This window comes from Chelon labrosus, assembly GCF_963514085.1.
Source record: "Chelon labrosus genome assembly, chromosome: 1".
NCBI classification, from domain to species: Eukaryota; Metazoa; Chordata; class Actinopteri; order Mugiliformes; family Mugilidae; genus Chelon; species Chelon labrosus.
Genome location: NC_140337.1, coordinates 6,340,701 through 6,355,768, shown reverse-complemented (window position 1 = coordinate 6,355,768; position 15,068 = coordinate 6,340,701). Strand labels below are relative to the sequence as shown.

General features: G+C 42.3%; 2 protein-coding genes across 3 annotated transcripts; both read left to right on the top strand.

The window, feature by feature from the left end:
• Positions 1-596: 596 nt before the first annotated feature.
• On the top strand, positions 597-4,859 carry LOC311493119 (GTPase IMAP family member 7-like). The gene is made up of 2 exons (XM_084551668.1): positions 597-620; positions 3,648-4,859. Exons 1-2 carry the CDS (start codon positions 614-616, stop codon positions 4,532-4,534), a joined length of 894 nt encoding a protein of 297 aa, XP_084407794.1. The 5' UTR covers positions 597-613; the 3' UTR covers positions 4,535-4,859.
• Positions 4,860-5,751: 892 nt separating this feature from the next.
• Positions 5,752-14,471, top strand: LOC311493104 (GTPase IMAP family member 7-like). 2 transcript variants are annotated; one of them, XM_084551646.1, is made up of 2 exons: positions 5,752-5,807; positions 13,360-14,471. In XM_084551646.1, exons 1-2 carry the CDS (start codon positions 5,801-5,803, stop codon positions 14,385-14,387), a joined length of 1,035 nt encoding a protein of 344 aa, XP_084407772.1. In that variant the 5' UTR covers positions 5,752-5,800; the 3' UTR covers positions 14,388-14,471. The 2 variants fall into 2 exon arrangements, with proteins under 2 accessions (XP_084407772.1, XP_084407773.1); XM_084551647.1 differs by lacking the exon at positions 13,360-14,471 and adding an exon at positions 6,810-8,076 and having other exon boundaries at positions 5,767-5,807.
• Positions 14,472-15,068: the final 597 nt, after the last annotated feature.

Sequence of the window (15,068 nt, the reverse complement as noted above, 5' to 3'; positions counted from 1 at the left end):
TGGCGAACAGTTTTTTCGCATCTGCAGTGCGTCTGCTGTTGTTTATACTGTGTATATATTTTTTGTATATTTGAGAGCCGAGTTTCCATATTTTATTTTATTTTAATTTATTTTATTTGTTTATGCGTAATAGGTGCAACAACACCAAAACAAATGACTTGTATAAACAAACATGCTTGGCAATAAAGTCTTTTCTGAATCTGATTCTGGCGCTTCAGTGTCACCTGACTTCCTCCTTTGCTCCTGTCATAATTGCTACCGCCACTCGAGGGCATTGTACAAATTTAACTACGAGTCATAACAAGCTGCTGGCACGAACCAATGCTCATTTCTTTCTGTGTGGATAGGTGGACAGGTCCTGGTTTTTATGTTTTCACCAAACACCTTTTAAAATTTAAAAATGCAAAGATGGAAAGGTTTTTCTTTTTTTTTTCTCTCACAGTATATTTAGAGCTGTAGCTTTTCGACATGCAACTAAGCTGGTGTGTATGTAAAGGAAACTAAGATTTAAGCTCATTTCCCTTTAAGAGCTGCCAACAAACAAGTCTGAGAGGTGGAGAGACTAAGCAGTAGGCACAGTCACAAAGACACAGACATCTGTTCGTTTCAAACTATGGCTGGTAAGTCACAGATACGTATTGTCATTTGACCTGTGTGATCAGTGATCAGAAAACTATTAAGAAAAAAAAACCTATGTGCATGTACAATAAAATTAACAAGAGATTTGAGTACATTTTGTAATTCTAATGTCTCAGTGCTGTAGTGTTTAGTGAAGTGCATCTGCAGATTGAAACATTCATTACGTGTTACATTTTTATCACAGGGTGGCACATGTATTAGGTATCCGTCCTCTTAAGCACCTTTTTTTGTAGGACAGGTTTACTCATCAAAATCCCTAGGTTTAATAAAATCCGGACTGTAAGTATGTAAGATTATGAATATTATGCTTGGCTGTTTATCATGTAGCTACATCATGTCAAATTAGTTAAATGCAATGGTACAAAACTGAATTTTCTTTGCCTATGAAAGAAATGTATTTTATTTCATAATATATAAATGTTTATATCCTCACAAAACCAGAGGTGTATAAAGTACTTGAAAAAAAAATAACTAAGTAAAAGTACAAATACCATTACTGAAAATTACTTTGGTAAAAGTTAGTCACCCATAAGAAAATCACTTGAGTAAAAGTCTTAAAGTAGCTCACATTAAATGTACTTAAGTATCAAAAGTATCTTGTGAAAAAAATATACTCAAGTATCATAAGTACAAGTACAAAGTATTTTTATAGTACGCATAAACAGACGCAAAACAACCACAAATGGTTCTCCCCTTGTTCTCTTTATGTCACCTTTAGGTGAATGAAATAGATGTGGTATGATAAAATAAAAACAAAAAAACACTTAAGCCCAAATTATGCTTCCGCGTTGACACAGCGCGAGGGGGCGTACGGACCTATTGCGGACCTATTACGTCCTTGCGGACCCCCGTGCGTCCTACGCAAGGGCCAGACGTGCACCTCCCAAAAATCCTCGACGCGCGTCGAGGCGACGCAACAGCAACGCAGCAGCAACGCAGCGGCATTTGCTGTGATTGGTCCGCTAACTACATCCGCTGGAGACCGCTTTTCCGGTTTCCACTCATAAACATCACTGTCTCCTTTGTCGTGCCCTAATTTGCAAAAGAAGTATTTCTTCCTCTGCTTGAATAATTTGGAGCTCCAACGCCAGTCTCTCTGTCTCGGTGTCCATCGTACACTGTGACTACGACAAAAGCCGGAAGGTAAATAACTATACGAGGCGAGATACGTCACAAGAGTCTCAGTCGGTCGGTCACAAAAAATCATAGCACCCTCTACCGGTGTGGCATGCATTTCGACACGTAAACCCCACGCAGAACCATCACGGTCTCACGACTGCGTCCAAGCAACTGCGTGGCCATTGCGTGATCACTACGCGGAAGCATAATCAAGCCTTTAGAGTGGGTGAGTCATGTGTCTCGTGTCTGCCTGAGAACAAAATAAAGTGCCTCGCGGGTGACTTTGGTCTTCTAAGGAAGGAGATGCTGTCAGTGTGGTAACGTCTTCCGTGTCTTCCTCATCAGCGTTAACTGTGGAGGTAGCCATGTTACCTCTACCTCGTGAGAGTACCGTACCGTTGTCCCTTTCGTCCTCTCGGACACGCCCATTCCAAATAATCCTTCGATGATTAATTATATTTCTATTTTAATTTGTAACGAGTAACGAGGTGGCAAACGTCACAGTAACAGAGTAGGCCTATATGTTTTTAACTTTTAAATGCAGTTGAGTAAAAGTAAAAGTCCTGATTACATTACAGTACAGATCCTCAAAAAACTACTTAAATAACGAAGTACATCTACTTCGTTACTATACACCTCTGCACAACACATACAAATGTCCATTCACTTCTACATTTGCAGATCCACATGCAGATGTAAGAGAAATTTAAACGCTGATAGATCTGTAAGAACTACCCAGATTTACTTTAAGCAGACAAAAAAATAAATAAATAAAAAAGCCAACATTTTTCAGCTACTGTATGTTGATTATCTATTGTAATTAGGGTGACCACCTGCTAATAAGCCCAAGGGGGGACAAGGGGTATGTTTCCGAGGGACAATGTGGGACACTGCCTGGTGCGGCGGTGCCCCCACCCCATGGGCAGACTCACTGATAGTGGTTTACCCATTTCTAGCACATACCACCTTACATGGTATATTAATAATGCCCTATTCCCCTAAACATGCGTAATTGCTGATGTATGCTCATGAATAGGGCAACCAATGTGTATTTTTTTTCTAAATAAAGATTCATAATATTTTGAACAATGAATGAGTTGACAGATGCATTTCCACTTACGTTTTACTTAAGCTATTTAATTATATTTATTTTTCATTACAATTTATTCACTTTAAATAAATTATAATATGAAATTATAGGATTAACAGGAATTGTAGTTGCTCAACACCACAGGAACAGTTAAAAAAAAGTCTTAACTCACAGCTCCAGAGTGTCCGATGGAAAAGGACGTTTTGCAAAAGTCACAAAAAGCCCTCTCCGTATCCCCCTCAACACCTTTCAGCCACAAATATTCATTTTCCCAATCTTTGTTGTACCCACACCTTCTCTTTTTGATTGATGATGGCGGTGCCTCAGACTCAGTCTCTTTCTCCATTTTTGCACGCATCTAAAAGTTCCTTCCTAGTGTGTCTAGTATGCACGTGCGTGCGCTGTCATGACAACAAAAAAGTTGACAACAACCTAATCAGCAGTTCAACTGAGGGGTGGGTGGGGCAGTAGCATGTTGAACTGTCAAGTACTGTTCGTTTGACTGCCTGGGGCTCGAGGATATAGAGCGACCAACTTTTTTTTTTTTTGAGCAAGTATTGATTAATGATTATGTGTGACACGGTCTCAATTTGCGGGACGCATGAATTGGGCTTCAAACGCTGTGCGCGCACGCGCTACGCGGGACGGGTGGTCACCCTAATTGTAATCCTAGTTTCTATATAGGCATAGACAGCTGCAGGGTTCCTTCCTTTTGAGTTACTTTCCTCAGTATTTCCCGCAACTTTAAAACCAAACCATAGTGATATGTCACTGACATGGAGTCTTTATTATCTTACAGAGCTTACAAGAAGAATTGTGGTTTTGGGAAAAACAGGAGCTGGGAAAAGCAGCCTTGCCAACACCTTGTTTGGAAAGACTGTGTTTGAGATAAACCATTCTCCCACATCTGGAACAACTGAATGTCAGGCAAAGGTCTCATCAGTAAATGGAGTAAGCATAAAATGGATTGACACGCGTGGGTTTTTTGACACAGGAAGATCGGAACAGGAGATGAGGCTGGAGATAGTGAGATGTATCACTGAGTGCGCACCCGGTCCTCATGTTTTTCTCATTGTGCTGAAAGTGGAAAAATTCACAGAGCAAGAGGAGGCTGTCATAGAGAAGCTGAACCAATATTTTTCTGAGGAAGCTCTAAAATATGCCATGGTGCTCTTTAGCCATGGTGACCAGCTCCATGAGGGAATGAAAATAGAGGAGTTTGTTAATCAAAGTGACGATCTGAGAGAGTTGGTCACCAAGTGTGGAAACAGGTGCCACGTCATCGACAATAAGTACTGGAAGATCCCGCAGGATGAATACAGAAGTAACCCGACCCAGGTGGCAATGTTGCTCAACACCATTGACAGGATCATTGAGGCAAACAACGGCGGTTGCTACACTAATGAAATGCTGAATTCAGTGAAGAGAGAGATACAACAAGAGCAAGCTGGCATTAAACAGTCATCTCCAAGCCTGTCAACAGATGAGATTACACAACAGGCACAGACCTCTGTCATGGATAAGTATGTGATTAAATATGCAGGCTTAACAACAGGGGAACTGTTATTTACATTCCCTGGTGGGGTTCCACCAGAACTACTAGGGGTAACAGCAGGGGCACTATTAGGAACAGCAGCAGGGTTAGCAGCTAGAGCAGGTATGAACACTGTCCGGCACACCGGCTGAATCCATAGAGTCTATCACTGAGGGATATCAGGAATAATAGGTAGGGTAAACTGGACAGGACACAACTGACGGAGCCAGGAGATGAGCAAGGAAAGCAGTCTACATTGCTAAAGGACACTGATGTCTAATAATACAAGGGCTAAGGACTAAATAACAGATTTCTAAAACCCCGTCACATTCAGCTTTTTTGTGAGTTTTGTAATATTCAAATTTGGTTTCATATTTACTAATATAACTGGAAAATGAGAATTAACACTGAAGCTTTACATATTCTACAAGTCTTTATGATCAGAATTCAGTACATAATTTTCTTTTTGGATCAATTGATCTTTGTCTCATATGTAATTCAAGTATCTGTGATAATATGGGTATCCGTATAATAATAACAACAAATTTGTAACTGTCAGGTTTTGGTCTCGTTTGTTTCAGTTTTTGTGATTATTCTCTGTCTTGCAGAATGAATTATTCAACAATAAATCGACAAAGTGTTGCGTGTCAATCCAAGTGTCTTTTCTTCACTAAACCATTTTCATTCAGCTGAATGACCTGAGACAAATAAAGCCCCGGACATATTTAGTAACTCCTGCGACTGCATTTCACTTCATTTGAAGCCGCTTACTTGATGAAGAGGCGTTCATCAAGTCCACTTTACATTTGTAATTTTTCTAATTATCTGTTGCTATGGAGGCGCATCTCATTTTGTATATACTGTATACGACTTACAGAGACAGTCCTGCTTTGAGCTTGTGATTTTTATTTATGCCACCAAACCAGTACGATTGTTTAATTTCCTGAGAGATGAAACAGAATGAGACTAAATTAATGAAAAGAGTATCTGACAGGAATTAAAAGCAGACTTTGACTATACTCCATATATAACACCTTTTTCACAGCACATGAATTACAGTTTCATACAAAACTTGTACAACCTTTTACATCATCAAAAGCAGTCATGTAGTGACTGAAATAAACTAAAGAAATCAATTTGCAAACTGCCATTTTTTATTTATTTTTTGCTCTTGTGTTATAAAAGCGCAATATTGTTGTTGTATCTTTGTGGCAGTACTGTGTATGACTGTGTTTAATGTGTCTACTTAATCCGTGTACCGTGTAACGGAAGGTACACGGATTCAACTTGATCGTTCCTACAAAACAAGTTCGACGGGTACAATAAACAAAGTAGGTGGCACACCCTAGCCAGAGAGCAGCGTGGACACACTCGCGGTTTGGACGTCTCTTTGAATCGTGAATTGAATCTGTGACAACATGGACAGTAAGTCAAGGTTATTTTCTTCACCGCTCGATATATGTACATGAGCAAATAGTTGACTATTTGAATATTTGAAAAGAATCTTTGAAAGTTGTTACTTTACCTTGCTTCTCTGCATGGCACACAGCTTTTTCCTTTCAATACTTTTGTGCTGTAGTCTGCAGTTTTTATTTTTGTGTCGTCTTCATTTGCTTTTCATAGACAAGTGTTTATGGCAGCTCACGTCTAAAAGTCAGTTTATTGCTAACAACTGTAATATACTCAACATCAGCTTTTTATATATTTATTGACACATTGTACTGAACAACAGTTTTATCTTGTGGTCCACTCTATTTGAGCACGTTTGGATGTATCTGCTACTATTTTATCATTAATGGTAAATAAATTAATGAAAAAAGACCATTGGCACTGGGGATGATAATGAAAGTTCCAAAACTGCATTCCAATTCAACTCATATCGTACAATAGGTGTAATCACACAACATACTATTTAAATTATACAACTCACATAAAATCCATGTATGTGGAGATATGTATGTAGGACTTTACTATTCCTCTTGGTCTTGACTAGACGCCTCTGCATGGAAAAGCATGGCTAGTGAATTTAGATGTTTAGACCCACTGCGTACTGCAGAAATTAAAAAAAAAAAAAAAAAAAGCACGGATATTGAAACCTTACCCAACCAGACTGCTTTGCAGAGCCGGTTCTAATTTGATGTGCACCATTTAAGAGATTCCTTAAGATGGCGTGCAAAAAACCAAGCTAAACAATCATTCATGCTGTCTTTACAGGCATAAACAAAAGTGTCTTCTTTGGTTGAAGCTTTGTTGAAATGACTTTATCAGTTGAATTATGATAACAGTGTCTAACCCACTATTCCATATATTTATAAACTGGTTTACCTTTATTGACTTTAAAAAGATAAATTCTAAAGCTCTAAAGGGTAAAATTATAGAGCGAAACATGCAAAAACACACAGATTTACTGTCATTGTTCTCTTCCAGTGCAAGACACAAGGAGGGTTGTCCTACTTGGAAAAACTGGAACCGGGAAGAGCAGCTTGGCTAATATCATATTTGGAGAGGCCAGATTCAAAATTAACAATTTTAAAGACTCGAAGGTGTGCATTTCTGAAGGCCAAACCAAATCTGTCAACGGAATAAGCATCACTTTGATTGATACTCCTGGTCTCTTTGACCCAGGCAAGTCTGACAAAGACATGAAGCTTGAGATAATGAGGTGTACCACAGAGTGCGCTCCTGGGCCTCATGCTTTTTTCATTGTGCTCAAAGTGGAGAAATTCACAGAGCAAGAGAAAGCTATCGTCACACGAATATGTGAACATTTCTCTGAGGATGCTCTAAAACACGCTGCCGTGGTCTTCACTCATGGTGACCAGCTCCCTGAAGGGATGAAAATTGACGAGTATGTCCAGCAAAGTGAGGGTCTGAGCGACCTTGTGAGGAAGTGCGGTGGTCGATGCCACGTCTTTGATAGCAAATACTGGAAGAACAACCAGCAGGATGAATACAGAAGCAACCAGTTCCAGGTGGCAGAGCTGCTCAGCAGCATTGAGCAGATAGTGAGGGAAAACAAGGGAGGCTACTACACCAATGAAATGCTTGAACAAGTGGAGAGAGAAATACAAAAAGAGATAGAGCGCAATAAGAAGACATCAGAAAACAGCTTGCCTGAAACAATCAGAAAGCAGGCTAAGAGTGTCGTCTTAAAGAAGCTGGGAGAAAATGGATTGCAGCCATGGAGTAAGAGAATTTTGGCTTTGGCAGTTGCAGCAGGATTATTGGCAGCAGTCTTGGCTATGTGGAAAAATTCAAAGGGGAGAGTCAAAGTTCAGATTCCTGACAAAGAAGTAATAGCACAACCAGCAGTAGCAGTAGTCAAGCAGTTAGCTGAGATAGCACCAGTGCAGGCAGTACAAAAGACATTCGTGATGATCATGGATCGGCTTGATGATTTGTATGAGAGAATATACAATCCTTGGAATCTGTTTGAATAAACACTTAACCACAATCAAATAATAAAACTCTGGTATGGATGGGTAAACTATAAAACTGCACAGGATGAATTAACTTCTTTGTTGTTATAAATGTCAAATGAAAATATGAAGCACGGGAATGAGAAAGTGCCTCAGAAATTTGAGCGTTGCCGATCAGTCATTGGTGCTTTTCAATTCTGAAGGGGTTCTCCACCATTTGTGTATTAATGAGAAACACTATTTTACTCGTGAAATTTCTCCATCGATGTCTCCTATTGCTCCAGAGGAACTCTTCAGTGATATTTGATCATGTTTTCTGCTTGGTTATAAATGTGTTATGCAACAATAAAACTGCTTGTGGCTTCATGTCTTTTCTCTCTTTTCTGAACACACTGATTTACTGAAGTGAAAGAATGACGCAATTATGTTTTACTATCTTTGCATACTTTGCATGAGACAAACACATTTGATACTACTAATTCACAGAAAGAGCTACACCTTAGTCCACTGATCCATCTTTGCCTCAAAATAACAATACATTCATGTGCTACACCATTCTCCATCTTAATTTCGGTCAGTTCTGCATACTGTGGGTTCTAAATAATCTAAATAATCTAATCTGCATCTTATAATATCAAATACAAGTAGGTAAAGCACAAGCAAGTTACTAAAGCATCTTCGTCAGTTTGACGACACATGCTGGAAATACTTACACCACAAGCTGATACAGAATTAGAATGCAGATAATCACAGCACCAGCGAATACAAATATGCAATTTCCACATCTCCATCATGCTGGTCCCTGCCTACCGTCCCCTGCTCAGACGCCACACAACAACGCAGAGGACCATCACCGTGTGGCCCAGTGATGCTGTCCCCGCACTGCAGGACTGTTTCCAGCGCACAGACTGGCAGATCTTCAGGGAGGCAGCTGTATGTGAGGGAGAGTTGGATCTAGAGGACTACACATCTGCTGTCCTCAGTTACATCAACAAGTGTGCAGAGGATGTCACCACCACCAGGACAGTAACATGCTACCCGAACCAGAAACCCTGGCTGAATGCAGAGGTCCGGTCTCTGCTGAAAACTAGGGATGCTGCGTTCAGGTCTGGTGACAGTCTGGCACTCAGGGCGGCTAGAAGACAGCTGACTGCAGGAGTAAAGAGGGCCAAGGCTGCATACGCCCAGAGGATCGAGGGACACTTCACGTCCAACGATCCACGGAGTATGTGGAGGGGCATAAAGTGCATCACAGACTATAACACCAGAGATGCACAATGCCCCAGGGACCCCTTTCTACCCGACGCTCTCAACAGATTCTACGCCCGCTTTGAGGACCTAGACACACCCCCCCCCCCAGCACCAGACTCACCCCTCCACCAGGAGAAGTGCCCCTCAGCGTGACCCCAGCAGAAGTGAGGAGGACCATCCAGAGGATTAACCCACGCAAAGCTGCTGGTCCTGACAACATCTCCGGGCGGGTGCTGAGGGGCTGCGCACACCAGCTCACAGAGGTGCTGACAGACATCTTCAACACCTCCCTCCAACAGGCAGCGGGCCCCACCTGCCTGAAGACCGCCACAATAATCCCCATTCCAAAAACGTCCACAGTGACAAGCCTGAATGACTATCGACCAGTAGCCCTCACCCCGATAGTCATGAAGTGCTTCGAGAGACTGGTCATGGCCCACATCAAGGACTGCATCGACATATGCATACAGGAAGAACCGATCCACAGAGGACGCCATATCTTCTGTGGTCCACACAGCACTCACCCACTTAGAGAACAAGGACTCTTATGTTCGCATGCTCTTTGTGGATTTCACATCAGCCTTCAACACCATCATACCACAGACCCTGGTACATAAACTGACAACACTCGGACTGAGCTCCACCCTTTGCAACTGGGTCCAGGACGTCTTAACCAACAGGCCGCAGTCTGTGAGGATCCACGACGTCTCCTCCACCTCCATTACTCTCAGCACCGGCTCCCCCCAGGGCTGTGTGCTGAGCCCCCTCCCGTTCACCCTGCTCACATACGACTGCTCAGCGATACATCCGAGCTGTCTGATTGTGAAGTTTGCGGATGATACAGCTGTGGTTGGACGCATCGCTAACAACGACGAGTCTGACTACAGGAAGGAGGTGGAACACCTGCAGAGAAAACAACCTCTGCATCAACGTGAAGAAAACCAAGGAGATGATCGTGGACTTCAGAAGGAGCAGACACCTCTCCCCTCCCCTGCACATCGGCGGGACAGCGGTGGAAGTGGTATCAAGCTACAGGTACCTGGGCGTCCACATCACCGACGACCTCACCTGGAGCACCAACACTTCCTGCCTGATCAGGAAGGCACACCAGCGCCTTTATTTTCTCAGGAGGCTGAGGCGCGCCGGACTGGGGAGCTCAGTCCTGACATCCTCTTACAGATGTGTGGTGGAAAGCGTCCTGTGCTCCTGCATCACTGTGTGGCACGGCAGAGAATAAGGCTCTGCAGAGGGTGGTGAAAGCTGCACAGAAGACTGTGGGATGCAGTCTACCCACCTCTACAGACATTTACACCTCCAGATGCAGGAAAAGGGCCACCTGCATCAGGAAAGACCCCCCCCCCCCCGGACACACACACTGTTCACCCCCCCCCCCCCCATAGACACATCTGCCGTCACCTTAACTCCACTCGTCACTTTAACTCCGCTTGCACGCTACCTCAGTGGCACAGGACTGGATACTACTGTGTTATTCATTGCAATAATCTCCAATTACTACAGTGCTTATTTATATACTTCTTGATATTTTATTTTTTTTATACAGATTCTTAGTTAGTTAATTTTATTTATATTTATACTTTTCTATTTTCTATTTCTGCTATGGCTTGAATCGGGACCAGAGAAACTAATTTCGTTCCATCCCATGTACCAACATGTGTTGAAATGACAAATGACTTTCTGCTTAAAGTCTCAGGAAACAGCAAGTCGACTAGTCGGTACAACCCGTAACACCCAGTTTGACACAAAAGATAGCTACCCTCCTGATGATGTACTGGAAAGACAAAGTATAAAGACTAAAAGTAAAATACTATGTATGTGTTTAAAATTTATATTGAAGCCTTTAATAAGGACATAAATGTGATACTATTTTAAAAAAAAAATTGCACTAAATTTGAAGAAATCAAGCCATTCTTTACCTGCGCCTAAGTCAAGATGGCATGTGAAACCATAATCAATCAATCAATCAATATTTATTTGTATAGCACCTTCCAGCACCCAATGGTGCACAAGGTGCTTTCCAGGGTAAAAACAAGAACAAAAGCAATATTACTAAAACATAATTAAGACACAGCTGCACCGCAAAAAGGTGCACAAAGTGCATTCAAGTGTAAAAACAAGAATAAAAGCAATACTACTAAAACAAAATTAGAACACGACTGTAACATAAAGGAGCAACAGTCCCAGTTAGTGGCTACGTGTGAAATGCCAGCCTGAATAAATGTGTTTTTAAATCTGACCTAAAAGTTGTGAGCTCGGTGGCAGATTGAATATGAGCTGGGAGAGCGTTCCACAGTTTAGGGCCTAAGACAGCAAAAGACCGCCCCCCCAAAGCCTTGTACTTGGACCTAGGGATGACCAAGGTGGTGTGATCTGCGGAGCGCAGATTCCTAACTGGGTTGTACAGGGTTACAAGTTCACTAAGGTAGGCCGGGGCCAAGCCATGAATGGCTTTAAACACAAATAAAAGGACTTTGAAGTCCACCCTGCACCGCACCGGGAGCCAGTGAAGGGAACAGAGGACTGGTGTGATGTGTGAGTGTTTGGAGGTGCCTGAGACAAGGCGTGCTGCTGCATTCTGTACAAGTTGGAGCTTTTGGAGGAGAGAATGGTTAAGTCCAGCATAAAGGGCATTGCAGTAGTCAATCCGCGAGCTGATGAAGGCGTGAAGCCTTTTCGAGGTCAGGTCGGGACAAGAATGGTTTGACCTTTGCAAGGAGTCTTAGATGGAAAAAACTCGCCTTTACCACTGCATTTATCTGTTTGTCGTATTTTAGTCCATTGTCAAATATAACACCCAGGTTTCTCACAGAGGGAGCGAATTGAGGTGTTACAGGATCAAAACAGGGTGAATTTTGTGGTGAGTCGGGGCTGAAAAGAATATACTCAGTTTTCACTTCATTTAAATGAAGGAAATTCTGGGCAAGCCATCCTTTGATATCCTGAAGACAGTTATGAAGAGGTTCCAGTGCAGAACGGTTACTCAGGATCACTGGAAGGTAGATCTGGAGGTCGTCGGCGTAGAAATGGAACTGGAGGTTGTGTCTGGTGATGAGTTGTCCAAGTGGCAGCATGTACAGTGCAAACAGAATAGGCCCCAGAATGGAACCTTGGGGCACTCCAGTTGACAGAGGGGTAGATGATGATGAAAAGTCATTTGATAATGGTAAGCTTCAATTGTTGCCATCCTTCATGTCCTATTTATTGGCATTAACTAAAATATATTCCTTGTCTGAAGCTTGTCTGAAATGACAGAGGTTTAATGACTGAAGAATTACAAAAGCTAAACCTTTGGCATCCTGTTGTCAGTTAAAGTTAAAATGATCTTAACACTTGGAGCTTATATTACTGTGCTGTTCCATTCTCTTTAGAGTAGTATCTCACGCCTCACAAAAAACATGTACTGACAGAATAGTCTCCAGAATAACTTCAAAGGTAATGCGTGCTCAAAAAAGTAAACTGCATCTATGTTGTAAACTATCCAGGGTGGTCTGATTCTGGCAAAGGGAAGCAGGGCTCTCTGCATCAGCTGTGTGCTTGGCCAGCAGGTGGCTTTTGAGACTGGATGACTGTACTCTGGTCTTCTCGAGAGAATCATCCGACAGGGCCACTTTTGAGCTTGCCATTCAAAACGTTTTTTTTTTTAACAATTCCTGCACAAGGAGATTTGTTCATACTTGACATCCACTGCTGCATCGCTTCCTGATTTCACGTTTGTGATTACGTGGCATCTTACAGCCCTACTGTTCACATATATATATTTATCAAATGTCATTTCAAGTAAAGTCAAGTTTATAGTACATGTATACTTCAGTTGGTTGGCAGAGGCATGCAACTGTGAGGTTATTTTTAGTCTTTTACTTGAAATTTTGAGATATGTGAAAGATATGTCTGTTTCACTGATGACAAGTATTGAAGTTAATGTTTTAAATGTGTCTAAAGTAGGATTTTCAGCCATATTTGTCACTACTGCCAGTTATGCGCAGGATGATGTGGACGCTTGGAGAACATTGACATGTTTCGCATTTGTGAGGATTTGTTGTGAAGCGTTTTAGTTTCTAGTCATACTGAGGTCTGCACTGTGCACATATATGTCGAACGCCAAACCAAACCAGTCAAACAGTTAGAAAACAAAAGTACAGTCAGAGCAACAATAAAGTGTCATGGTAGCATGGATTGAGGAATAGCAGTTTAGATCGAGACGTGGTTGTTAGCTTCAAAGATATTTGACGAAAAGCTACAATGGCAACTGAAATGTAGTTCATTGATACAAAGTCCTTCTTCTCTTCTAGCGCTGACTTCAAGGAGGATCGTCCTGCTGGGAAAAACAGGAGCTGGGAAAAGCAGCCTTACTAATACCATATTTGGAGAGGATGTGTTCAACATAAGCCACTCTCCCATGTCTGAAGCAAGTCAGTCGCGTGCAGAAACCAAACACGTCAACGGAAAGTGGACCACTTTGATCGACACGCGCAGCATTCTAGACACATGTGGGTCTGACGACTTTCTCAAGGCTGAGATAGTGAGGTGTGTCACAGAGTGCGCACCTGGGCCCCATGCTTTCCTCATTGTGCTTAAAGTGGAGAAATACACAATACAGGAGAAAGAGGTCGTCGAAATGATATGCCAATATTTCTCTGAAGAGGCTCTAAAATATTCCGCGGTTGTCTTCACTCATGGTGACCAGCTGCGAAAGGGAATGACAATTGAGGAATTTGTCAGTGAGAACAGAGATCTGAAGGAGCTGGTGAAGAAATGCGGTGACCGATGCCATGTCGTTGATAATAAATACTGGAAAGGTGACAAAGAGGATGACTACAGGAACAACCGCTTCCAAGTGGCAGAGCTGCTCAAGACAATAGACAAGATAGCTGAGGCAAACGATGGAGGGTACTACACCAATGACATGCTAGAAAAAGTGAAAAGACAAATAGAGACAGAAGAAGAGCACCTTAAACAAGCAGCAGGAAACATGTCACAGGAAGATATTAGAAATAGAGCTAAAACCAGTGTGCTTAACATGTTACTGACCAGATTTGTGGGCGCTGCAGCAGGTATGCTCTTAGGAGCCTTCCTTGGTGTTGCAGAGGTTGTTAAATTAGATTTTCAAGGGCTTTTAGATGCTAAAGCTTTAGCATCAACAACTGCAGGAAGAACAACAGTTGCACTGGCTTTTAGTGGGGGAGCAAAGGGAGGTCAGATAGGATATAAAGCAGCTGAAGGTGCAAACTCTCCAATGGAAGCCATGCAGAAAGCCACGGAGGCTGTCTGGAACAACTCTACCAGACCAGGGGGAGCAGAACAGCAAAACAATTACTAGACAAGAAATGGATCAGAGGGCGGCACAGTGATGTGGTGGTTAGCATTGATGCCTCACAGCAAGAAGGTTCTGGGTTTGAATCCAGACCAGCTGGGGCCTTTTTGTGTGGAGTTTGCATGTTCTCCCTGTGTCTGCATGGGTTCTCTCCAGGTTCTCCAGCTTCCTCCCACTGTCCAAAGACATGCTGGTTAGGTTCATTGGTGATTCTAAAACTGGCTGTAGGTGTGAATGGTTGTCTGTCTCTCTGTGTTAGCCCTGTGATAGACAGAGACCTGTACAGGGTGTACCCCGCCTCTCGCCCGGTGACAGCTGGAGCGCATTATTTTATATGGATACATGAATGTGGGAAGTATTCAGGCTTTAGTAGGTTTAAACATGAGTGTTTAATCTTTTTGCATGGACTATGGGAAACTTCTGTCAAATTAGTGATGTGGTGTGCACAGCAATATTATTTGGTTACTTTTTAACACTATAGTCAACAGGTCTGTGAAGGTTCTCAGTCATCCAGGTCATGGTATATCCAAAAAAGTTTTTAAAAAAAGGCAACAACATCACCACCCAGGAAAGGAAGGCGCTGGTGTCACTACAAAGAGACCAGGACATCACCATCTTGCCAGCCGACAAGGGAAGGTGCACCGTGGTGTTGAATACAACGGATTACCACACAAAGATTAACAGCCT